The sequence below is a fragment of the Mauremys reevesii genome, linkage group 24 (assembly GCF_016161935.1).
Source record: "Mauremys reevesii isolate NIE-2019 linkage group 24, ASM1616193v1, whole genome shotgun sequence".
NCBI lineage: Eukaryota > Metazoa > Chordata > Testudines > Geoemydidae > Mauremys > Mauremys reevesii.
The window spans coordinates 9793967-9820427 of record NC_052646.1 but is presented as its reverse complement, the minus strand read 5'-3'; the positions used below and the strand labels follow the sequence as shown (position 1 = coordinate 9820427).

General features: G+C 52.4%; 1 protein-coding gene across 2 annotated transcripts; it reads left to right on the top strand.

Moving 5' to 3' along the window:
* The first annotated feature begins 912 nt into the window (after nucleotides 1–912).
* Nucleotides 913–19081, top strand: PEX19 (peroxisomal biogenesis factor 19). Of its 2 annotated transcripts, none has more exons than XM_039512305.1 (8): nucleotides 913–1091; nucleotides 4839–4945; nucleotides 7046–7190; nucleotides 9778–9863; nucleotides 10222–10383; nucleotides 10467–10643; nucleotides 10984–11028; nucleotides 17340–19081. In XM_039512305.1, the coding sequence occupies exons 1-8, from the start codon at nucleotides 1031–1033 to the stop codon at nucleotides 17421–17423; spliced, it is 867 nt and encodes a 288-aa protein (XP_039368239.1). In that variant the 5' UTR covers nucleotides 913–1030; the 3' UTR covers nucleotides 17424–19081. The 2 variants fall into 2 exon arrangements, with proteins under 2 accessions (XP_039368239.1, XP_039368238.1); XM_039512304.1 differs by having other exon boundaries at nucleotides 920–1091; nucleotides 7025–7190.
* The last annotated feature ends 7380 nt before the right edge of the window (nucleotides 19082–26461 follow it).

Here is a 26461-nt window from a genome sequence, read left to right as displayed (position 1 = left end):
GTGGGGGATACCAGGCCTAGGTGGGGGCGTGGCCCTGACAGGGGTAGATGAGGGGCTGGCCCAGGCAGGAGTAGATGGGGAAACAGGCCCGGGCGGGAATAGGGGAAACAGGCCAGGGGCTGGCCGGGCGGGAGTAGATGGGGAAGGAACCAGGCCAGGGGCTGGCCCGGCGGGAGTAGATGGGGAGGAACCAGGCCCGGGTGGGAATAGATGCGGAAGGAACCAGGCCAGGGGCTGGCCCGGCGGGAGTAGATGCGGGGAAGGAACCAGGCCAGGGGCTGGCCCGGGCGGGAGTAGATGGCGGGGGAACCAGGCCCGGGCGGGAATAGAGGGGAACCAGGCCAGGGGCTGGCCCGGGCGGGAGTAGATGGGGGGGGGAAAGGAACCAGGCCAGGGGGCTGGCCCGGCGGGAGTAGATGGGAAGGAACCAGGCCAGGGGCTGGCCCGGGCGGGAGTAGATGGGGAGGAACCAGGCCAGGGGCTGGGCGGAGTAGATGGGGAAGGAACCAGGCCAGGGGCTGGCCCGGGCGGGAGTAGATGGGGAAGGAACCAGGCCAGGGGCTGGCCCGGGCGGGAGTAGATGGGGAAGGAACCAGGCCAGGGGCTGGCCAGGCGGAGTAGATGGGGAAGGAACCAGGCCAGGGGCTGGCCCGGGCGGGAGTAGATGGGGAAGGAACCAGGCCAGGGGCTGGCCCGGGCGGGAGTAGATGGGGAAAGGAACCAGGCCAGGGGGCTGGCCGGGCAGGAGTAGATGGGGAAAGGAACCAGGCCAGGGGCTGGCCCGGGCGGGAGTAGATGGGGAGGAACCAGGCCAGGGGGCTGGCCCGGGCGGGAGTAGATGGGGGAAACAGGCCCTGTCCCGAGGGGCGGCAGACTCTGCGCAGCGCTGAGGAGACTCCGGCCTCTGCCCTTTAAAGCTGACGGCGGCGGCCGGGCCCGCCCCACAGGGTGGATCCGGGCCGGGCCGATCAGCTCCGCCCCACGCCGGCAGGGAGGCGGGCCGGGGCGGGCCAGGCGGCGGCAGCGGAAGATGGCGGCGGCGGGGGCCGGGCAGGCAGGCCCGGACCGGGAGCTGGACGAGCTGCTGGACAGTAAGGGGGCCGGGGCCGGGATCCTGGCGGGGGGGCAAGGCCAGGCCAGGTCTGGTGGGGTCACATGGGGCGCGGGGGCTTCCCTCCTTTGGGGCCCCCGCCGCAGGACGGGGAGGTGTCCGCTGGGGCCTTGGGGGTCCCGTGAGACTCCCCGCCTCGCTTGTGCTCGCAGCCAGCAAGGCCCAGGGGGCTCAACCCCCCCGGCAGCGGCTGGAGGAGCCGGTGAGGCTGGGGTGGGCCCCCTGCTGCGCCTTTCATTGCCCCAGGGACGCTCCTTGGCCTGGGATTTCAGGGGGGCAGCCGGGGGTGGGGGGGCCTATCAGCTAAAACAGCCAAAGCTGAGATCCGGGTGGGGGCGGGGGGGAGGTTCGTAAAACTGGTAAATAGCTTTTATCTTCGACATAACAAGGGCCATGTGATGGGGTGAATTGGGGCCCTGCCCCCTAACTGGGGGCTATTGGGGTAGAAAGAACAGTGATTCCTCAGGGCTGTCAGAGCCTGGCCTGTGCCATGGTATTAGTCCGGGGTAGGAGCTCTCAGCTGACTAGGAGGATCTGTTGCCAACAGCTGGTCTTTGACCCTCTTGGCTTTCTCCAGCTGCCAGATTGGCCTTGGTCACTAACTGAGTTTGGGAGACTTCAGGGAAGATTCAGTGGGTGACCCTCTTCCCAGTTCTTCCACACCCAGTGCAAGGGTTGGGACGTGCTGGTCAGAGGGATGTGACCTCTGGAAGAGAGGTGAAAGTTCCCAGCCATCTGGGCTTGTTATGGACTCCCTGGCATTTTCACAAGAGCCTGGCCATTAACTCTATGAGTTGCTGCTTAGATGATTACAGTGTGTCAGCTCAGATTTCCTTGTGGCTTCATTTAGATACAAGATATTTTGTTCCTCCGTTGTCTTAAATTTATTTATGTGGCTGTTAAACAGCTGCCAAGCTTCACCCCAGAGGCAGTGGCATTTCAGTGGATGAAATGATCTTTATTGTTGGCCTTGGTGGGGGTGGTTTATCTTATATTGCAGTAGGGCCCAGAGGCTAACCAGATCGAGCCCCATTGTCCTAGGTGCCGTGTATAAGAAATGGCAGCCCCAGCCCCACAGAGCTTACACCCAAAAGCCAAGGCATAGAGCAGGGGTCGGCAACCTATGGCAAGCGTGCCAAAGACGGCACGCGAGCCAATTTTTAATGGCACGCTGGAGCCTGCCGGGACTCCAGCATGCCATTAAAAATCCTGCCCAGCCTGACCCGCTCTCCTCTGCCCTCTGCTCCCCCCCGTGGGGGCAGGGAGCAGAAGCATAGCCGTGCGCACGGGGTGGGCAAATGCCCCACTCTCCGGGCACGGCAAGCCGTGGGTCCGCGTTCCCGGGCCGGAGCGCCGGGCGGAGCACAACAAGCTGCTGGCCCCCTCCCTGCCTTCTCCCCTCCCCTGGAGCACTGCTGCCGTGCGCAACGCTCGGGGGGTTGGGGCTGCGCGCTCCCGCGGGGCAGCATTTGGATCCGCAGGGAGGCAGACACGCTCCCTGCTCAACTGGAGCTCTGCCACCGCCGCCGTGCACAGCGCTCTGAGGGCCGGGGCTGTGCTCTCCCGCGGGGCAGCGTGTCTGGCTCTGCATGGAGCCTCATGGTAAGGGGCTCAGGGCTGCGGGGGTTGGATAAGGGGTGGGGGCAGTCAGGGGACAGGGAGCAGAGTGGGTTGGATGCGGGGTGGGATCTGGCAGTCAGGAGCAGGGGGTTGGATGCAGGGGTGGGATCTCGGGGATGGCTAGGGCGGGGATCTCTGGAGGGGGCAGTCAGGAGCAGTGGGGTTGGATGGGGCCTGGGAGTCCCTGGGTTTGTGAGGGGCAGGGGTGGATAGAGGTCAGGGCAGTCAGGGGACAGGGAGCAAGGAGGGTCCTGGTGGGGGCAGTTAGGGTGGGGGTCTCTGGAGGGGTGGTCAGGGGACAAGGAGCTGGGGGTTGTATGAGTTGGGAGATCTGGGGTCCTGGCAGGAGGCAGGGGTGTGGAGAGGGGTTGGGACAGGCAGGGAGTGGGGTGGGGTTGGATGGGTCGGGAGTTCTGGGGGTCCTGTCAGGGGGCGGGGAGCGGTTGGATGGGGCATGGGAGTCCTGGGGGTCTGTTTGGGGATAGGGGTGTGGATAAGGGTCGGGACAGTCAGGAGACAGGTAGGGGGTAGGGTCCAGTCCGGGGACAAGGAACAGGGAGGCTTAGATGGGGGTGGAGTCCTGGGGGGCAGTTGGGGGCAGGGGTCCCAGGAGGAGGGTAGTCAAGGGACAAGGAGCAGCGGGGTTGGGAGTTCTTAGGGGGGCAGTCACCCAGCCCTCTCCCCTGATCCCTGACCCCACACACCACGCCCTCTGCCCTGAGCCCTGCACACCCCCCAGGTCCCTGGGGCCCTGTACCTCCCTCATACACACCCAGCCCTCTGCTTGACTCCTTCATCCCCCCCCCCCCCGACCCTAGCCCTGACTCTGGCACCCCCACCCATACCTAGCCCCCCCTCTGCCCTGACACCTCCAGCCCTGACTCCAGCCCGCCCCCAGCCCTCTGGGTCCTGGCTGCCAGCCCCGCACAGCCCACTGCTGATCTGGGGTTCTGGCTGATGGACCCTTGCCAGCTGGGGTCCCGGCCACAGGCCTCGCTCAGCCCGCTGCTGGCCTAGGTGAACAGAACCCCAGACCAGCAGCGGGCTGAGTGGGCTGGAGGTGTAAGATCAACATTTTCATTTCATTTTAAATGAAGCTTCTTAAACATTTTGAAAAACTTGTTTATTTTACAATACAACACTAGTTTAGTTATATAATATATAGACTTATAGAGAGAGACCTTTTAAAAAAATCGTTAAAATGTATTACCGGCACGCAAAACCTTAAATTAGAGTGAATAAATGAAGACTTGGCACACCACTTCTGAATGGTTGCCGACCCCGGCATAGAGTATGGAGGAGACAAACAGGCAATTTGTGGTGGGGGAAACAAGGTAACAAATGGTAGGATGTGGGTAATTCTTAGTCAGCAGGGATCACACTGTAAATGTCAATTCACTAACTTTCCTTACGTTTGCAACAAGCTCTAAGATTGGACCCAGATTGCTATGTTACAGGAATCTGAATCCTTAAAGGGACACTGTCGCACTACAGAATAGTACTAGAAAGTTTTCTCAACTAGGTAGTAACATCTCCGATCACTAAACTGAATGAATGCTAAGAATTTCGGGCCCAGTTCTGCGAACACTGAATATCTGGTGACTTCGTTCATAGTCCTACTCCCCTTTTGGTCAAGTCAGTAGCCAGTGGTGAAGCTAAACATGCTTTCAGGACTGGAGCCTTCCTTCTCGTTCTTTGTGCTCCTTGTTGATGTTCTGCACGCCTCTCAGTTTGAATATTGATGCAAACCAGTCAGGTGGACTTCTGGCTCATTGTGAGTTTCTGACCGATTTCCTTTGAGGTTTTCTGGTGCCAGCCTCATGACGCACAGCTTGGTTCAAACAGAAATCAGGCTTCGTGTAAGCCCTCCTGTCTCCCCGTCTTCTGGGGCCTGCAAATAAATTGCCTAGGGAGGTTGTGGAATCTCCATCTCTGGAGATATTTAAGAGTAGGTTAGATAAATGTCTATCAGGGATGGTCTAGACAGTATTTGGTCCTGCCATGAGGGCAGGGGACTGGACTCGATGACCTCTCGAGGTCCCTTCCAGTCCTAGAATCTATGAATCTATAACCACTCAAGTGAACTCTCCCTGCTTCTGTCTTTAAGGTGCACTCGGTGATTTTGAGAAGACCAAACCAGTCCCACCGCCGCCCCCTGCTGCTGGAGCTGGGGATGCCTGCAGTTCTGAGAAGTTGCCAGGCGATGCAGCCCAAGTATGAGCTCGGAAAGTCCATCTGAGTGCAGGGTGGAGAGGGTTTGGGGAGAAGTTCCCCTTGCTTTACAGATCTGGTAGAGTCCCTTCCTCTTGTGGGCAGGGCTCTTGTCTGGGGATTCTTGGCGTCCCATTCTCCCCCCACACCCCCTCCCGCCAAGCCTTCCTCCCAAATATGCTGGCTAATCAGGGCTGTAGCTTTGACTGCTGGTCTCTCTTGGGGATGAGTAGAGTGGGTTAGTCATGTGGCTAGGCATTCTGCTGTCTCAGGAACTGTCTGTCCTTGATCCCTGTCACTGCAGTTGTGATTGGCCAGAATGTTCTTGCTGCCTGTCCACAGACTCAGGCCTTAGGAGCCATGTGGCAGAGTTGTTCGTGGTCCAGCCCTTTGTCTGTGGAATTCACGCTTCCTGTGGCTTGGTCAGGACACAGTGGAAGTGGCATCTGTTCAGTCCAGCTCTGTAGCTGGAAGGGCAAACCTAGTGGGTGGAGGTGGTGGGGATTGGGCTAGTCTGGGACCATTTGTTGCAAAGGTCACTGTTTCTGATTGTTGTGACTTACCCTGATACAGCTCTAGTGGGAACCATGTGTTTGGAGGGGGTTTTAATGACTAGAGCTGGATCTGGGAGTCAGAACTCCTGGCTTCGATTTCTGGGTCTGTCACTGACTTGCTGTGTGAGTGTAATCCGGACAGATACCGGTCGTCGGCAGACAGAATCGAACCTGGGATATCTGGAGCTAAATGCTTGAACATCCTTCTTTGGAAAACGTAGTGTAAATAATATACAGCAACAAATGTTAAGATTTCTGTGTGACCCAGGCAGAGGGCATAGGTGTACATAAAGTTTACAGAGATCCCCTGGGTCTGGCCTCTACCGTCTACTCTGCCAAAGAATGTCAGTAAGGTCTCTAATGAAAGCCTGTGTCACACGGGTTATCATAATCATTGTGAGATGTGTATACGGAAAATATGTAGTTATATATTTATACTAAAAATTATGTTCTCTAGCACTATGAGTTAAGGCAGGTGTCATGGAAAGACATATCTGGCTTTAAGGCTAAGCTTGATAAGTTTATGGAGGGGATGGTATGATGGGATAGCCTAATTTTGGCAATTAATTTGGCAATTGATCTTTGATTATCAGCAGGTAAGTATGCCTGCAGTCTGGGATGGGATGTTAGATGGGGTCGGATCTGAGTTACTACAGAGAATTCTTTCCTGGGTGCTGGCTGGTGAGTCTTGCCCACATGCTCAGGGTTTAACTGATCGCCATATTTGGGGTCGGGAAGGAATTTTCCTCCACGGCAGATTGGCAGAGGCCCTGGAGGTTTTTCGCCTTCCTCTGCAGCATGGGGCACGGGTCACTTGCTGGAGGATTCTCTGCCGCTTGAGATCTTCAAACCACAATTTGAGGGCTTCAGTAACTCAGACATAGGTTAGGGGTTTGTTACATGAGTGGGTGGGTGAGATTCTGTGGCCTGCGTTATGCAGGGGGTTGGACTAGATGATCATAATGGTCCCTTCTGACCTTAAAGTCTATGAGTCTATGAACCTCTGCTGCATGAGCTAAAAGGCATATGGCTGTTAGCTAAGGCTGTAGAGAAGACTCATAATCTCTCTCCAAGTGGTCTCGGTGCCACTACGTAGGACAAAACACCACACCCAAGAGGCATGTGGGTTACATGAGCACAGGCAAGTCACATCCCCTCTAGGCGTGAACTTCCCTGCCTGTAGAAAGGTCTGAATCTCTACCTCAAATTTGAACCCAGCCCGAACACTTTGAATGCTTTGATTTATTCTGTTTTTACAAGTCTTTGTTCTTGCTGTATCTTTGTGTTCCCCATTTCTGGGAGCAGAACGGCAATTGTGCAGGAACCTGTTCTCAGGAGACTCAGCTCCGTTTCACAGACTTGGCAAGCTTGGATCAGCCCTGGAAATGGCCTGTGGTCCTTCCTGGGCTTTGGTCCTGTCCAATTGCCCAGGGAACACCCATGTGCATCTCATGGTCCCTGTGGGAAGATTTTGTTCTGAGTGGGGCACAGAGCTCTATGATACCATGGTTTGCTTGCTTCCTTCCAGCACTCCCTCTTTGCCTCCCAGGAGAAGTTCTTCCAGGACCTGTTTGACAGCGAGCTGGCGTCGCAGGCCACGGCGGAGTTTGAGAAGGCCATGAAGGAGCTGGCTGAGGAAGAACCCCACCTGGTGGAGCAGTTCCAGAAGCTGTCAGAAGCAGCCGGCAGAGTTGGTGAGGAGCGGATTTGGCAGTGTTACCCTTTGTGTGGCATTGATTCTGCCGGAGGGGGAGCTACCTGGATTTAACATTAGGGGATTTAGCTGCCCAGTGGGTTAGCACAGAGGCCTGGGAGTCAGGACTCCTGGTTTCTGTCACTGGCGCGTTGGGTGGCCACAGGACAGTTGCTTCTCCATGTGATACCTTGCTACCTCTCCATGGCGCTGAGGGGCTTAACTCCTGTTTGGTGGACTGTGAGACCATCAGATGACGGGTTTCAGGAGAGCTTTGTAAAGCTTACTGTAGTATTGATCGTCCAGCACAGGCAGTGGTTGCTCAAGCATCTCATGTGCTAAGGTACATCCACCCTGACCAGAATGGGAAGAGAAGAGTTCTGGCTCCATGACCCCATCAGCCCTTGACCCCTCAGGCTGCCATTGAGGGGCCAAACTTGCACCAGTTTTTTTGCAGAGTGAAATATATGAAACCAAGGGACAGTCTGGGGCCTTGGGTTAGGAACATGGGAGTGGCCTGACCTGGGGGCCATCAGGTGCAGTGTCTGTTTCCAACAGTGGTTGGTATCAGCTGCTTCAGAGGAAGGTGCAAGAAATCTATCAAGTATGGGACAGCCTGTCCCATGCACAGCTAGCTTCTGAGCCCAACAGTCAGTGGCTGGCTTGTGCAGAGGGTGACTAGCCCTTGCAAAATGTTATTTTTAATATTTACTAGACTAACACTGGCTATACTCATTATCCGTATAAAAGTATATCCTCTCTGATTCTCTCTAAACTCTTGGCATCAATGGTAGCCGGTGGAACTCACTGCTACCAAGTATCCATGGCTCACGTGAAAAAAAGTTTCCTTTAATCAGTTTTGGATTTGCCAGCTGTCAGTTTCATTGACTGGCCTGTGTAACCCAGCCCCGTGATTTCTGTGACTGAGATTCCCTCTTTAAAGAGCAACTTACAGATACCTTCTTTTATTGTGCAAACTCAGATTACCTACCCATGCAACAAAGAATCTGTTTGAATCTGTCCCTAAGGTGTGCTTCTAAGCCCAATTCCTTCTGATCACCAGGAGAGCAAGGTATTAAAATGGAGCATTAAAAAAAAATTAAACCACTGCTACTTCACTTGGTGATGCTGGCTGGCTGTCATGGCAGAGAGGACCAGGAATAATTGTAGTAGAAGACATGCAGTCATGGCACACAATACTGAGATGCAGTTTGTTCACTTGGAAGCCTTACACAGCTGCTAAAAGCTTAGGGCATAGCTGCACTAGAAAACTTTTACCACTTTAATTTGGCTAGGTCTACACTAGCATAGCTGCACTGGCAAAGCGCTCCTAGTGTGGATGCCACTTGTTCTGGCAAACCTGTGCTTTTCATGGTATAGCTTATTCCACCATCAGCACAACTGTCTGCTTTTGCCAGCACTGTTGTGTGGGCCACAGTGATGCCAGCAAAAGTTTGCATTGTACACTTTACCTCATACCCATACAGATCATAGACTATCAGGGTTGGAAGGAACCTCAGGAGGTCATCTAGTCCAAACCCCTGCTCAAAGCAGGACCAATCCCCAGACAGATTTTTGCCCCAGATCCCTAAATGGCCCCCTCAAGGATTGAACTCACAACCCTGGATTTAGCAGGTCAATGCTCAAACCACTGAGCTAAAGCAGCAAAAAAAAGGGGTTGTGTTGGTGTAAGTTGATGGGTACAAAATCACTGCCAACCAACTGGTGTCACTTTTCTAGAGTAGACCAGCCCTTACAAGCATTTAAAGAGAGCAAAAAACCCATGCAAAGCAAATCTGTCTTCTTTAAACAAAGCTTCCTATCACGTCTGGGCTGTGGGCTCAGGCGCAGAGGAGCACGGGCTGCAGGAGAGTTTGGGTTTCCTCTGTCTGCAAATCTTATCCCTGACCCATGCCCTCTTCACGTTCCTAATTGAAGGGCAGAAGAGAGTTTGCCCAGAGCTGAGCATGTTGTCCGCAGCCCCAAGCAGCCTCTTCCCAGTGACTGTCAGGATCTTCAGACTCCGACTCGCTCTGGACGTGCAGGGAGACCAGAGTCCGCCTTGCAGATCTGAGGGTATAGAGATGTGCCCTCATTTCCAAGGAGCAGCAAACATCTGGTTAGCAAGGCACCATGGTCTCTTGGTCACTGCACCACCCTGAGAGTCTCCCATTTCTAGTTCTCCCATTTCTGCCTTGCTCTGTGACTCCTGCTTTGAGCAGGGGGTGGGACTAGATGACCTCCTGAGATCCCTTCCAACCCTGATATTCTATGAGACAAGAAGACTATCACTGAAAATCTGAATCTGTTCCACTCTGTGACCTGGGTAAGCCACGTCCTCTCTCTCTGCCTGCAGAATTGGGTGTGATAATCTTGAGGCACCTTTCAAGAAGCTCTCTGAGGTCTGTGGATTAAAAGAGCGGCAGAGAAAGCCAAGTATTGTTATTACGAAGCTAGTCTGGGTCCACAGTCCCGTCTGCTATTGGAAATTCTCTCTGTTGCATACATAGAAGCACTAATAACTTGGAGCCGTAATTTAATAACATGGGTATTTGTCTGATCTAGCATCTCTCTCCCAATCTCCACAGGAAGTGACACGACATCCCAACAAGAGTTCACTTCCTGTCTGAAAGAGACGCTCAGCGGCTTGGCTAAGAATGCCAACGACTTACAGGTAAAGCATCCGCTGAGATTCCCGGAGCTTGGTTGTGTTCTGACCCAGTTCAGATGAGGTGACTTCCGGTCCAGACCCTGACTCCTCTGGGGATGAGATCCTGAAGGGAAATAGCTTGAAAGTTGCCAGAGGAGGAAGCAGCAGGTTGCAGAGGTGTTTGGGGCACAACAGTCTGGCTTCTGCACCACAGGAAAGTGTTCACTTGTATTGATGATGGCACAGGAGGGGGGCGCTCCTCCCTCTCCCAGGGACGTTCTCTGTGCTCTAGTCCTCGGGCTGGTTGCCTGCACTCTTTCTGACCCCTATGATGTGGTGGATGCAAATCTCCTCATTTGTGGGGTTTGGTTTCCCTCCCCAGAACTCCAACATGTCAGAGGAAGAGCTGACAAAAGCCATGGATGGCCTGGGCCTGGAAGAGGGCGACGGTGAGGGGAATATCTTACCCATCATGCAAAGCATCATGCAGAATCTCCTGTCCAAGGACGTGCTCTACCCCTCCCTCAAAGAGATCACGGAAAAAGTAAGCAGCTGGGAGCTGGCAGAGTGGCACGACCCCGCCCCTCGCCTCGAGGGTCACCATATCTGCATGTCCTTTGCTCCTAGTACCCTGAGTGGCTGCGCAGCCACCGTGACACCCTGCCTGAAGAGCAGTTTGAAAAGTACCAGGAGCAGCACAGCATCATGGGTAAAATCTGCCAGCAGTTCGAGGCTGAGCAGGCTACGGACAGTGACGCCGAGCAGAAAGCTCGCTTTGAAATGGTGTTGGATCTCATGCAGCAGGTGAGCAGCTGGCCTCTTGTAGAGCCTACCTCTGGGGGCCTGCGCGCCCTTTCCAGCCGTGGGCTCTGCTGAGGGGTCCCTGGCCTGTCAACTGGGATGGTGGCTTTTGAGAGCATCAGTCCGCTAGGAACCAGGCTGAGAGCCCAGACTCACGTCACTCAGGCCACAGAAACGATGTTGGTGACAACCCAGCTCACTCCTGACCTCTGCTGGGCCAAGATGCAGCCACTGAGAGGCAAGGCTTTGCCTTTCCTGAGCCACCCCCTCACACGCTGTGCTGTGCAGCTGGACACATGCTGCTTGGAGCTCCTCTTCCTTAATGCTCTTGTCTCTCTTCCAGCTCCAGGACCTGGGGCACCCTCCCAAGGAGCTGGCTGGAGAGTCGGTGAGTGTGGGACGTAGGTTCCTCCTGTAGACGCGGCCTGATTCCCAGCCCTGGTCTCGGCACCCTTAGCCCCCACTGCAGTCAAGTGGGAATTTAGAGCCTCCTGCACCTGAAGGGATTGGGCCGCTAAGGCTCAGCTAGGAGTCTGCTGGGAGATGGTAGAGCTGTCAGGTAGCCCTGGGCCTAGCTCCTCCGCTATTCTTCTTCCCATCAGTTGGTGTCTAGCAACAGAAGGCAGCACCTCCTTGCTACCAACTAGATCAGTGCTGAGCGCCTTTGGGCTGGTGGGGACGTGGAAGGACTGACTTTCCCAATGGGATCAAGCAGTGTCCTGATGGGATACAGGAAACCTTGTGGCCGCTGCATATTCCCAGCAAGGAGAGCTCTCTAGCGGCTAGAATCTGAACTCAGTTCTGTGTGCTGGTTTGACTCCTGGCTCTGACACCAGTGTGCTGTGACCAGGGGCAGTCGTCTCTGTGGCTCCATTCTCCAATGTAAAATGGGGGTAATGCTGGTTCTGGGGAGAAAGGGACTTGTGCGGCTTCATTAATGTCTGGAGGGCTTTGATCAGGTGCTGCCGGGGTCTGATTCTGCAGTCATCTGCTCTACTGACAGGCAGAGGCCTAATTAGTCAGGTGGAACCCTTTGTCACCTAAAGGTGCCGATTCCCATGCTGGCTGGTCCCAGCCAAAGGAAAGGATCAGGTGAGTCTGCCCAGGAGAACAGTGAAGCTGGATTTTTAAAAGGAAAAATCTTCCTGAGCAAATCCACCAGATGCTGCTTGTCTGTGCACCCTACTCAGACTTGTGCCTCTGGTAGGGAGGGTGAGTAGCTGGGGATAGTTCAGTGACTAGCCTGGAATGTGGGAGACCCCAGGTTCAAAACCCCCCTTCATCGCAGCCCCCCCTCTGTGAACTTGGGCCAGACACTCAGCCTCTCTACCTCTGTGAAAGCAGGGATAATAAGCCAGTGAGGTGCTTCGAGATCTACTCAACGCGTTTATTATTGTTGGGATGCCATGCAGGCGGGGCCAGCGCTGACCTGGGACCTGCTTCTCTGAGCTTGGGAAACGGTTCCAGGGCCTTGATTGTACGTAGCGTTTCAGCTTCTCCGTGCAGCCAGCAGTAATGTTCCTGAGCAGACTGCTCTGCTGCCTTACCGCCATCGTGCCTGAGCATTGGCCAGGCTCTGCAGCTGGGAGCAGGCCTCTGGGGCAAGTCTGTCTCCAAGGCTCTGCACTGCGGGCTGGGGTTAGAGGTGGCTGATCCAGGGCCTTTCTACCCACACTGGGCAGAATCTGCTGTAGCCAAGCCTGGCCCACGTAGATCTGAGCTATAGACCCTGTCCCTGGTCTTGCAGCTGGTGCCTGGGCCATGCCTGGGGTGTATGGCTGTGATGGGCTATGTGCATGGGACAATCTCTCCATTGCTGGAGCTGGGTCCTTACAATGCTCCTCGGTGTCTCTGCACTGGGCATGTTGGACCATTCTCCTATTGTTGGTCTAGCACCTGCAATGTCCCTCCGAGTGATCGCTCTGCTCTTCTGCAGCGTTGTCGGAGCAAGCTCGTAGAAACATTGGCGGCTGGTCTGTGCTCGTGCTCTCACCGTTCGTGCCAGCGCTGGCACTAGCCCGGCAGTGGGGGGGCTCTGGAACATCCTCGGAGCAGACGAGCGAGTTTCCAGCCCCACTGCAGTGTTCTTGGAGCTCATGCTCCTGGGAGGCTGCTACAGGGCTTGTCAGGGTCCCTTCCCCACTCTGAACTTTAGGGTACAGATGTGGGGACCCGCATGAAAGACCCCCATGCTTATTTACCAGCTTAGGTTAACAATAAGCTGCCACCACCAAGCGTGTTCCAAATCTTAGGGGAGAGCCACTTGGAACTCTGCCTTCCCCCAAATATTTCCCAAGTCCCTAACCCCCCGTTTCCTGGGCAGATTTAGACTAATTCCTCCCCTCCCCAAGTCCTTACACCCCTTTTCCTGGGTAGGCTTGAGCATATACCCTCACCAGTTACTCCTGGTGAACACAGATCCAAAACCCTTGGATCTTAAAACAATGAAAAATCAATCAGGTTCTTAAGGATGTTGGTGCCTCTGGCCAGGAGGGATTTTACAGAATTCTATAGAGGAGGGTTGTTACCCTTCCCTTTATAGTTATGACAGGGCTTGTCTGCACACAAGCTGTAGTGCGGATGCAGTTAGATCAGTATAAAGGTGCTTATCCCAGCGTAGGTTATGCCCAGAAGGGAGGGGGAATAAACTATTCCAGTGTAAGGCACCTCTAGACCAGACGTCCCCGCTAGGGGCTGTCCCGGTATCACTGTATTTGTAAAAATCCCACACATTTAACTGGCATCGTTGTACTGGTCTGAAAGGTGTGTGTAGACCAGGCCATGGCCATTCTGGAGTAGCTTGGGACCGCTGGCTCTCCCCTGCTCTCTAGCTGTGCAGTGAATTGCTCTCAAAGGCTCTCTGTGCTCCAGTTTGCTGGTCTTCCCCATGTGCTGGGACAATCGCTTTCCCTGCAGCCTTCCCACCAGGGAAGGTTCTCGCATAAGAGGGGGTAACGAGGGGTGGGGATGGGGAGAACACGTGTCCTCCTGGATTCTGATCGTGTGCTCATCTCTCATCTTGCCCGGAGCCTCTTCCTGTTGCCAGTGATACCTTGGGGGGTAGGAAAAGAGGCCCCCTGTGGAATGCCATCTGTGGGACTGAGCTCTGTTCACTGGCAGGCCCTAGCACTAACCGAGCCCAGGAGCCAAAACAATCTGTTTGCGAGAGCGGCGGGCGCAGTGACATTTCGAAATGTCTACGACTTCCAAAACAGCCATGAATCAGCCCCTGGCTCTTCCCCTTAACTGGGCATTACAGAGCAGCTGACGCTGGGTGGAAAAACAATCTCTAGGAGCTGTTCGCTGGCACAATAAATTGCCTGAGAATAGGCTGCTCTTAACCCTTCACTGACCATGGAGCTGCAGCCTAGTTGGGGATGGGGGGGGAGGAATTATGTTCCACAAGCCATGTAATCTTTAACCCCTTAACTGCTTGTCCTCTGCCTGCCTTTACTGCTGTTTGGTCTAATGCTGTAGCTCTTGTCTAGGCAGCATAAAACTTGGGGGTCTAGCACCTTGTCCCTCTCCTAGGAGAGCTGGAATTCCTTTGGGGAAGGAGGTATGACAGGAATAGGACCCAGGAGTCCTCTTCCAGGTTCTTGCTGACTGTGAGACCCTCGTAACCTGTCCGTGGCTCAGTTTAGCCCCCCAAAATAGGGACAGTGCTATAATCAGCTAGCTGGTGCGCCACTGCCCTCTGCTGGCTCAAATGAGAACTGCTCACGTGTGTCATGTGTGCTACGCTGCTGGAAGATGGCGAGTCTCATTTATCGCAGGTGAAGGGCATGGTGCTTTTGCCTTGAAATCCTCCGATGTGCACCTGTGACATGCTTAGAAGGACTCTGGTTCTGAGATAACATGGATTTTCCCTTGTACCCTTTGTCAGTTTCTTGCCTGTAATCTACCTCGAGCAATAGACATTACTTTGTCCATTGCCTGTTTTGCTCCCAGATCCACAGGGTGTGATGTGGGTACTTGGGAGAGGATTTGGGGGCAAGGCCGGCCCAGGCTGTTTGCACGATGCCCTCATGCCAGGGCTTGCTGCTGAGCCCGTGCACAGTGGGCTGGGTGCCAAGCGTCAGGATCTCTGGCATCCCGAGCGAGGAAGCAGTGAGCTTGTGGCTTTACTGCAGTAGGACTCCAAGGCCGCCTTAGTCGTGCATTCCCGGGCATCAGAACAGAATACATCTCAGTCTGCCCATTTGTAAGCTTAGCACTTAGCAGCTGGGCTGAGACGTGACGCCACCTCTCCTGTCTGAAAAGCAAAGCCTGAGGGTCCATGTGGATCAGGATCTGAGCTTTGCTCCTTGGGCCCCTCTCTGCTTAGCTGTTAATTCCCCAGAGTTCTCCCGGGGCAGGTGGAGAACTGGCTGGGGAAACACCTGGCTTGTCTCTTTCTCTGTTTGCATAAAATCCATGGGATCTTGGCATGTTATGCCGTGATTGGATGGGACTTTGCCCCCTGCCCTTGGATCATATGGCTGAAGCACAAACACCTTCAGGCTCCCAACGCTGAAACTGTCCTACTGAGGTCTGCTTCCTTCCCCCACCCGCAGGAAGGGAGTAATTCCCATTGAGTTCTTTGGCCGTGCCTCGTGGATAGCTGCTAGTCTCACTCCGTGGGGTGGGAGAAGGGGGTGCAGGAGAGGATCCCTGAGGATCTCCCTATCAGTGCACCAGAAAGTACTCGGCACAGCTGGATTGCAGAGGCTTGGGGTTGTCAGGACTGCTTTAACCCAACCACCTGGGTGTGGGAAGGTCCGAGAGGAAGCCGGGACAATTGCTGGAAGGTAAATGTCACCATGTAAGTGCCCAATCCAGCTGCCTCTCTCACTGCACTGCCCAGAGTGTGATGTAGGGCCACTGCTAAGGGCCAGGGATAGAGTCACTGTTCCGACTCCCTCTCCCACACACCCTTCTCGCCTGAGGAGATGGGCGTGTCCTGCGGCCTGGTGCTCAGAGGGTGGAGAGCTGGCTGGTTTTTCCACACTCCTCCCCAAACCGACTTGGCCAAGGAGCAAGCAGGAGGAGCTGCTGAACTCTCTGTCTGACAGCACAGCGATGATTAATGGCATGAAATGCTTTATTGATATTCACATTGGTAGCAGCCCGGAGCACTTTGCAGGCACAACCTTGCAATGTCTCTGCGGGGTAAGGTGGCGACGTCCTGATCTGCAGGCAGAGCTGCTGTGTCATTGGCACCCCAGATGGCTTTTGGGCGGTGCAACTTCTCTCCTGATGGCACGTTAGCAGCTCTGCTGGGGGCAGAGGCGTGTGTGTGTGTCGCTGCTGGGTTTCTGCCAACTAAAGGAGAGGGCCATGGAAGCATCTTGCTGGGCGGCTCCCAGCGTGGGACGTCGGTAGTGGACCTTTGCTAGCAGGCTGCAGAGCAGCGAGTCTGGGAGGGGAGCCAGGCCAGGCACTGAGCTAAAGGTCACCCCGCCTGGGTGCAGGAAGGCGGGACGGCTGTCAGCTTGCTCACCTCTGCTGGAGGAATAAGTGCAGCATTAAGGGAGGCTGCAGGAACAGAAGGGGTTGGGGGGAAGCTGTTCTGTGAAGCAGGGTCGCTCACGCTCCCGTCTGACATACTTTAACCCTTTATTAAAACACACAGGTCCACTCTGCTCAGTGGCCAGAGATCCTCTGCAGTCACTAACGCTGTAGTTCTTGCTAAGAGGCAGTGAGGCCTAGCGGATAGGGAGTCAGGGGAGCTGGGTTCTGTTCCTGGCTCTGCCACCTGCTGTGTAACCTTGGACAGGTCCCTTCCTGCTTCCGTGCCTCAGTTTCCCCTCCCACCCTGTGTCTATTTAGCTTGTAAGACAATTGTGAAGGATGGTGTCAGTGTTTGCACAGCACCCAGCCCACTTGAATATGAGTAATGAGTAACTTCCTGTAGGCAGGCAGATCCATAAAGGCCCGGTACCAATGTGGGGTGGAATGCTACTGTGGTGCTGGGATGGAAGGGAGGCAGAGGGGGGTGCCTTGCTGGGCAGCGTGTGCCATGGGCAGCTAGACAACCAGTGTGACACAAGGAGGCAACCCAACCTGGATGCTCCTGGCTGGAGAAGGGGGGGCATCAGGATTTCCGTTACAGTGGGAATGTAACTGATGTCCGCACTGGGCGATCTCCCTGCTGGAGTGCAGCCTGGGCACGGTGCTGATCCCCACCCCCAGCTGGTCCATCTCCCCACTCTCTGACATCATGTCTGGCTAGCGCATGGTTGGCTGGAGGCCAAGACAGGCTACAAACGGGGGTTAGACTCTTGCAGTTGGTACCTAGGTGGGATGAGGACTTCAGCTGGTGTGGGAGCAGATGTGCATGGGGAGCTTGTGCTGCCGCTGCCCAGGTCCCACCTGCTGTATGGATAAAGCCCTCTTCCGTCCAAGTGCCCATCAGGTTAGGTCTGGTAGCTCCCAGGTGCATCAGTATTACTCCTCCTCCTCCCTCTTCCCCCCCCCCCCATGAGGCGAAAGGAAGTGGCGCCACAGAAGCGACGTGAGCGGGAGTCTTGCACTGCGCCGGCAGCAGAGCTGGGAGAAAAGTGCCAGACGAGGGCTCCTGGGTTCTAACATCTCGCCCACATGCCGTCTGCCCAGCACCTCTTCTAGCACTAGGCTCACAGCCAGTCGCACCAAAGCCGGACAGGGGGCTGGGCCGGGCAGTCCCACATGCTAACCCTTCCCCTCTTCTTTCCCCAGCCACCTGGGCTGAACTTTGACCTCGATGGACTCAACCTGTCAGACACAGCCAGCGCCGGCGGTGACCAGTGTCGGATCATGTGATTGCCACCCGCACCAGCCGACCAATTGGAAGGGGTGATGGGTGTAGGTGGGGGGGACAGCCCCTTGGAAATGCTGCAGTGCCTAGAGCATGCCAGGTTCATTAACATTTAATTAAAAATCCAGATAGGATGGCCTCAGCCTGTGACTTTCAGAAAGTCTAACGAGACACCAGTTGATGAGAGAGTGCGCCCTGCAGAGGCGCTTGGAGCGCTCTGACCACGTAGTTCCTCCCCGGAACCTCTGGGCTAGAATTCCCCAAACTGGTGCTTTCAGTCTTTATAATTAGCCTCTCTCATCAACTGGTGCTGGAGTCCTGGTGGAGCAGCCCCAGCTGTTCAGGGCTCCCTCACGGGGCGGGGGACCAGTTGCCTTTTGACTGTGTGGCCTGAAATCTAATCCTCGTTCAAAGGAATAACCAGCCCCCTCGGCCCAAGAGATCCTGATCCAAGCCTCTTCCTGCTGTGGCCGGTCCCCTAAGACTGGCAGGGCTGGGAGGGTCTTACTGCTGGTTCTAGGGAGTCCTGCAGTAGCTGAGCTAACCCTTGGGCTGGTCTCTGTCTCCCCTGCGCACAGGCTCTGTTAGTGACTGAGCCAGCCCAGGTGGGCAGCGAGGGGAGGTGGAGCGGGGGAGATCTCGCTGCAGAGTTCCTTCAGGGTAGATGAGCAGGTTAGTGTTGGTAGTGTATTAGGAGTGTGGGGCCCTTTGTCACTCTTGTGCCATTGTGCACTCTTGTGCTCACTGGTGCTGCTGAAACGGGGAGCCAGGCCTGTACTGAACTCTCTGTTCCTTTTCTCACACTCACTCCCCTCGGCTCTGGTTTCAGCTGGCAAGAGCTTTCTCCTAAAGGCCGGTGCCCTGCCAGTGGCTGTCTGTGCTAGAGCAGCCGCTGTCTAACTCACTGTCCAGCGGCTGAGCATGCGTTGCACGTCCCCGTCCTGAGACTCGATCTGCCCTGGTCCCCGGTGCCAGCTTGCTGCATCCAGTTCTCTCGCTACCACAAGTCAGTCTCCTCTGACCACTGATCCCCTCTGAATAATGTGAGACCAATGCAGGCCTCCCAGGTACTGAAGATCTGTCAGGAATTTACACTGCCCAGCTGGATTTGCTTTCAGCTACCCTCCAGCCTACAGGCCCCATGCAGTACATGCCTGTGAGCTCCCGCACTGAATTTCTCCAAACACCTCCTTAAAGGCATCTGCACTGAGCCCCCTGCGACGGAAGCTAACACAGAATAAATTGCCACCTGCACACAGCTGTGTCTCCTCTCCCTCCTCCCCACTCTCTAATAAACAACCGGCATTAATGAACTCAGATCTGTACCTTTCTCTCTGCCAGCTGCCAGAGTGACAGGTGGGGACAGTGCATTCTAAGGGAGGGCTCAACTTGGCCCTGGCTAAGCTTAAGAATGCAGACCCCTTTGGAGCTGCTTGTGAAAACTCTGCTGGTTGCTTCCAAATCCCGTCAGGGTGCTGCCCAGCGGGCCCCTCCGTGTACCCGGGCTTACCAGGGGGAGCTGGGGCAGAAGTGATTGCCAACGCAACTCTGCCAATTGTCAACTCCGTGATGTGATTTTTTTCCCCCCCTCTGCCCCATTGGCAGAACCTGATTGTACGCAATGGGCTGTCTAAATTCCGCAAATAAAGGTGGTGGCGATCTCCCCGGCTCTGTCCTCCATGTCTGTCTCGGTGGGGTGGGGGATCTGCTGAATGGGGAAAAGACTAGAGCACAGATGCCTGTGGGGAGGAATTGCAAGCGCATCATTCCTTCTCCCTACTCCTGGAATCCTGCTCTCCCTTGCCAACTGTACTGAGCAATACAACCAGGGTAATCCCTGCCCAGGGCAGGGACACCTTGGGCCCCTGCTCAAAGGCCCCACTTCTCCCTGCAGGGCCCCCTAAGGACATGTTGGGGAGGGGAACGTTTCTTTCTGAAAGAACTGGCACCTGAGACTGCTAATCTGGCAGCAAGGATATTTAATCTGTGCGGGGGTAGAACCGCTTGACAGGAGAGTAGCTAACACTGTGCCTGTATTTAAGAAGGGGGGGTGGGGGGGGGGAACAGGGCAAGTACAGATGTGTTAGTCTGACCTCCGTAGCAGGCAAGGCTGTAGAACAAATGGTGAAGGAAAGAATAACTTTGTGGCGGTAAAGGGGTAGGGTGACCAGCTAGCACATGTGAAAAATCAAGACAGGAGGTGGGGGGTAATTGGTGCCTATATATGACAAAACCCCGAATATCGGGACTGTCCCTATAAAATCAGGACATCTTCTCACCCTATAAAGGGAATATAATGTAACAAGGATTTACCAGGCCAGACTAACCTGATTGCTGCCTTTGAGAAAATACCTGATTTTTTTTTTAGATAAGGGAATTGCAGAAGATGTAACATACCTGGACTTCAGCAAAGCATTTCACTGGGTACCAGCTGGGAAACTGTTAGTTAAATCAGGGGAGATGGGTTGTGCTAAAAGGCGAATTATTGGACTGGAGGGAGGTGACTCATGGAGTTCCTCAAGGACTGCTCTTGGGGCCAATCTTACTCAATCTTTGTATTAATGACCCTGGCACAAAACATAGGAGTGGGCTGCTGAAACTTGCTGATGATACGAAGTTGGGAGGCAGCGTCAATGCAGAGGATGGCTGGACTATTAGGCAGGAAGATCTGGATGACCTTGAAGCCAGGAGTGACAGAAATGGGTGGAAATTCAGTAGTGCAGAGTCATGCAATTATGGTCTAATAAGAAGAATTTCTACTACCAGCCGGGGCCTCATGGGTTGGAAGCAGGAGGAGGAGAGAGCCCTGGGGGTGTGTGTTGATCACAGGATGACTGAGCCACCAATTATACGCAGCTGTGAAAAAGGCAAATGCAACCCTAGGATGTATCAGTAGGGAGAGAGAAGTATTAATACCATTGTACAAGGCACTGGGGAGACCAACTGGAAGACACTGTCCAATTCCTGTCAGCCATGTTCAAGAAAGGTGAATTCAGACTGGAACAGGTGCAGAGAAGAGCTACTAGAATGATCGGAGACAGGAGGGCCTGCCTTGGGAGACTGGAATAGCTTGGCTTGGTTAGCCTAGGAAAAAGAAAGCTGAGCGGGGCCATGATTGCTCTCTATAAATACCGCGGGGGTGGGAGGGGATGCCAGGAATGGGGAAGAGCTATTGTAGCTAAAGGATAATGTTGACATGAAGAAATGGATATAAACTGGCCGTGAACAAGCTGGAGATTAGAAGAAGGTTTCTAACTGTCAGAGGGGGGAGGTTCTGGAACAACCTCCCCTTAGGAACTGGGGGCTGGGAGCAAACAATTAATTTTAAGAGCGAGCTGGACAAATGCAGGCGTGTGATGATAGGGGCAGGGCTTAGCAGCCCTGGGGCTCACTGCTTGTGTCCCTAAAAGCTCATGCTTCAGTGTTTCTGCAGGCTGCCTGTAGGGGTCAGGAAAGGATTCTCCTGCTTACCCCGGCAATGTAGTCTTTGATTTTTTTTGTTTTGTTTTATATCACCATCCTCTGAAGCATCAGGGATGGCCATGGCTGGGGATGGGACATTGGACAGGGAAGGCCAGACCTCTCAGGTGGCATCCAGCATTCTCTCGGGTGCTTGGCTGGCTGGTTCTCGCTCACTTGCTCAGGGTCTCCCTGATGGCCATATGTGGGTGTGACTGGTTACCGCCCCCCCCCCCTCTGGGGTGCCACCGAATCATAGAATCTCAGGGTTGGAAGGGACCTCAGGAGGTATCTAGTCCAACCCCCTGCTCAAAGCAGGACCAAACCCCAATGTACTGGTGTACCACTGAGCCCGCCTGTTTCACCAGCCTGAGCTCCCTCACCCTCTCCTGCTCAGCCTCCTCTAGCCCAGCTGCAGAAAGACACAGACACTGAACTCAGTACTGCCTGGGAAGGCTTTCAGCTAGCCTGGCCCTCAAGTGCACTCCCGCTCTGGAGAGTAAACCCAAAATTGTATTGTTTTGTGCTGCACTGAGAACTGTACAGCATAAGCTAATTGAAATTTGCCCCCTCCCTCAATGGGGAGAGAGAGATGCACGGCTTTTGGCCCCCCTGTTATGAATTCCACAAACTGGTTTAGAGAATAAAAACAAGTTTATTAACTAAAAAAAGATAGATTGTAAATGATTATAAGGGATAGCAAACAGATGAAAGCAGATTACAGCACAAATAGAACACACAAATTAAGATTGATACATTAAAGAAACTGGTTACAAGTAGTAATTTCTGACCTTAAAGGCCAGACACCTTTTCCAGCCTGGGCTCAGCTCTTCCAACATTGATATGAGCTGAGTTTACATTGAATTCTTTGCGAGGCCAATTCATTGAGGCCTGCTTTGGCCCCAGCCAAGAACTTAGTCCGTACTTTGTGAAACACTTAAGTGATTCCAGGGTTTGGTCTATGTGTTGACTTAACATAGCTGTGATGGGTTGGATCACAGAACCCCCCTTGGGGCTGTCAACCGATGTGCCAAGACTACACACGGGGAGGGATAGCTCAGTGGTTTGAGCATTGGCCTGCTAAACCCAGGGTTGTGAGTTCAATACCTCTGCCCTCGCTTTTCCTGCCAGCTCGGGACCCCAGCACCCTGTCTTGCTGAGCCAGACATGCCCGTCTGCTCCAACACAGACCCGGGGCCAGAACCACGTGTCCCAAAGTGCAGACTTAACTGAAAGCAACTTAAGAAGTGTTCTTGTCTTTAACACTCAGATGCCCAACTCCCAATGGGTTCCAACCCCCAAATAAATCCATTTTACCCTGTATAAAGCTTATACAGGGTAAAATCAGAAATTGTTCACCCTCTATAACACCAATAGAAATGTACAGCTGTTTGCCCGCCCACCCCCCAGATATTAACACATACTCTGGGTTAATAAGTAAAAAGTGACTTTATGAAATAAAGTAGGATTTAAGTGGTTCCAAGTGGTGATAGACAGAACAAAGTGAATTACCAAGCAAAATAAAATAAAACATGCAAGTCTAAGCCTAGTACAGTAAAAAACTGAATACAGATAAAATCTCACCCTCAGAGATGTTTCAATAAGTTTCTTTCACAGACTGGATGCCTTCCTAGTCTGGGCACAATCCTTTCCCCTGGTACAGCCCTTGTTCCAGCTCAGGTGGTAGCTAGGGGATTTCGCATGATGGCCGCCCCCTTTGTTCTGTTCCACCCACTTATATATCCTTTGCATAAGGCAGGAACACCTCTCTGGGTTCCCACCTGTCCTTCTAAATGGAAAAACACCAAGTTAAAGATGAATTCCAGTTGAGGTGACATGATCACATGTCACTCTAAGTCTTCATTACCCACTTGCCAGCACACACGTATACAGGAAGATTTACAAGTGAAACAGAGCCATCTACAGTCAGTTGTCCTGGTTAATGGGAGCCTTCAAGATTCCAAACCACCATTAATGGCCTACACTTTGGTCCTGCTAGTGAAGGCAGGGGGCTGGACTCGATGACCTTTTGAGGTCCCTTCCAGTTCTAGGAGATTGGTATATCTCCAATTATTATTATTATAATATTATAATTACAATAGGCCCTCAGAGTTATATTCCATATTTCTAGTTTCAAGTACAAGAACGATATATTCATACAAATAGGATGAACACTCTCAGTAGATTATCACCTTTGTAATGATACCTTGCAAGAGACCTTTTTCATTAAACATATTCCAGTTACATTATATTCACACTCATTAGCATATTTTTCTAAAATCATGTAGAGTGCAACGTCCCAATAGCCATTAACGTTCTTCAGAGAGCACTTACTCTGGCATTCAGCCATGAAGGCTGTGAGGTGTTGTACCTCAGTTTCCCTTTGTGCACAGCAGTTCAAGCTTGTAGTGGTTTTTCTACTGTGGAAAGTTTTAAAAATCTGTCTATGCATTAGCTGCGAAGCCTCAACCTCATTAGGCTTTTTAACACACACTGTGTTCTTGTCGAACCAAACAGCATAATTATAAGGGTTTCTATTATGTACCACTCTTAACACGTTCAAGGGCTTTTCCAAAAGACCCGGCACATTGTACATTTGTACAGTTCTTGGTATCCGCAACAAGTTAGTTACAATCATTAGCAATAACGTTAACATCAGTTCTAGCACGTGTACATTGACAATTCTTTTTGTCATGCCAAGCCTTTGGTTTAGACAAATCATTCTTTAGGTCAGTTTGGTCAATATCCCTTTTGAATCTTTGTAGGTTTTTCTTGACCTCAGGGTCTTCCTTAACATAGGCTTTCAGTTTAACCACTTCCTTGGGGTTTTGGTATTTAGGGTTACTGAACTCTTTTGTGTCACAGAATCCAGTGGCCTCTTTGCTAATGGCTATGGGAAAGTCTTTTCTCCTTCCATTACCAACCTCTGTTTCCACATGGAATCAGATGTCAAGTCCACTAAGAGACAACAAGTCAGATCCAAAATATCTAGAGATGAAAGTTTACCTGCCATCCCCTGTATTCTCGAGAGATTAACTGCACAACTGTCCTCCTGCTCTGCAGATTCAGCTGTCCAGTTGTCCCTCTGAACCTGAGATACAGACTGTTTACTCAAAGAACAAACATGGAGACAGTCCTGTCCCAACACCATTGTCTCCCCGTCCAGCTGGTTAAGCGTATAGGGCTGTTTAAACTCCCTAACAATTTTTATTCCATCTGAAATCTCCTCAAAGTTACCCACAATGGATTTTTTCAAAACAAATTCAGTGGATTCATTTTCATTTGAAAGACCTTGGCCACTAGGCACGAACACACTTTCCTCAGAAGAGAGACTGTTGACTATCAACAATGGTCCATTAAGAATCAGTGGAAACAATTCCTTTTCGCAGACTTCAAAGACTTCACCAAGAAATTCCTTTCCTTCTGCAATATCATGCACTGCAACAGGTTCTTTCTGAGCTTTATTTATGTCCAGAACCAACTTTGGCACAACAGACAAATCACCAAACTCCTTCTGAGTTTCACATACATCCAGAATCACCTCTGGCCCATCAGGAGGATTTTCACACAACCCTCTTTCAGGTAAACTGCTAGACTTCTTAGTCACAAGATTAGAAGCATTCTCTTTCTTGTTACAAGTTTCCAGATTGTCAGCAGGTAATAGCCAAATTACCTTCCTGCTTTCCTTGTGCCCTGGCTATGATATCACCCTGATCAGACAAGGTTGTCATATCTCTACCTAGCAACAGGCAAAATAGAAGCACCAGAATCACTTGTTCTCTGGGGACTATTTATGACATTAACTGGATGCAACCTAGTTACAATGTCATCGTCCTCAGCGGACACAAATTCAAGACCACTTCCTTCCTGGGCTTTAGTTGTATCCAGAATCAATTCTGGGTCAACTGATAAATTCTCAACCATCACAGGCTGACAGGCTTCTTCTGTCTGCTTTTCAGACAGAAAAGAGCTGGAGAAACATCCCCTTTAACAGACAGCTTGGGATAGCCTTTCCTGTGTCCCGGCACACATGGCTATCCACAGACAACTGCCTGGAGATTGGGGTAGCTCCCTTCATGGGCAAGTCATTACCCCTAACAGACACAGGAACATTTCCTTCACCGTCACAATTCTCCACACTGGTAACAGGTAAGGTATTGGGGTACTCATGTTCCCCTAACCTGGCCTTCCAAAACTGCTGTTAGACAAAGCCATCAGCTCCCAAGGCTGCCTAGGCTCATCCAAACTTTCTTTGCCTTCCCCTCCCTTAACAGAAAAACTGCTGCTTTCCACAAATAGTGTCTTATTATACTGAGCTACTTTAAGCACATCACTTTTACCTGGGCCAGGCTGACTAGCTTTACTAGCCAACATTCCAACACCCATAAAAATGTCCCCCTCTCTTCCTCAATCAGGGCTTTAACCTGATCCCCAACTTTAATTCGCTTTAGAGAAACATCTTCCTGAGCCTTATCTAATGCCAGATTCACTTCTGAGATACCAGACAGACAATTAGGAATGTTTTCCACATATGCACTGCTTCTTTGCATAGATAAACAGCCATCTTCTTCCGACAAACATTTGGAGAAACCCTCCATAGGCAAATCCTTTCTCCTAGTAGACACAGGTTCAGGCTCATTTCTTTCCTGTGACTGGTTTATGTCATCAACTTGACTGAACAAGGTTCTAATATCATCCCCAATCAAAAGATCCTTAGGTAATAACTTCCCTACACCAGCTATAACTTCATGTTTAACACTATTCCATTCCAGATGGATTCTGGCTAAGGCACACGTACAGTCAGAGGTGGCTTGGCATGCTGGGGCCTGGAGCCACCCCTGCGTATAGTAAACTTATAGCGATCACAATTCACACTCTGATTTGGTAAATAATCTTCCTCTTTGACAAAATCTGTTTTAACAACAGTGATGTTAGAAGCTGTAATTTGCCCTAAACCACTTTTACCATTGATGTTTACATTCTTTGCACAAGTTATGGGGTTACCTTCACCTGAGCTCAGAGTAAGCGCATTTACATAAAAGGTGGCAGCATAAGAACATAAGAACGGCCGTACTGGGTCAGACCAAAGGTCTATCTAGCCCAGTATCTGTCTACCGACAGTGGCCAATGCCAGGTGCCCCAGAGGGAGTGAACCTAACAGGCAATGATCAAGTGATCTCTCTCCTGCCATCCATCTCCATCCTCTGACGAACAGAGGCTAGGGACACCATTCTTACCCATCCTAGCTAATAAACATTTATGGACTTAGCCACCATGAATTTATCCAGTCCCCTTTTAAACATTGTTATAGTCCTAGCCTTCACAACCTCCTCAGGTAAGGAGTTCCACAAGCTGACTGTGCACTGCGTGAAGAAGAACTTCCTTTTATTTGTTTTAAACCTGCTGCCTATTAATTTCATTTGGTGACCCCTAGTTCTTGTATTATGGGAATAAGTAAATAACTTTTCCTTATCCACTTTCTCAACATCACTCATGATTTTATATACCTCTATCATATCCCCCCTTAGTCTTCTCTTTTCCAAGCTGAAGAGTCCTAGCCTCTTTAATCTTTCCTCGTATGGGA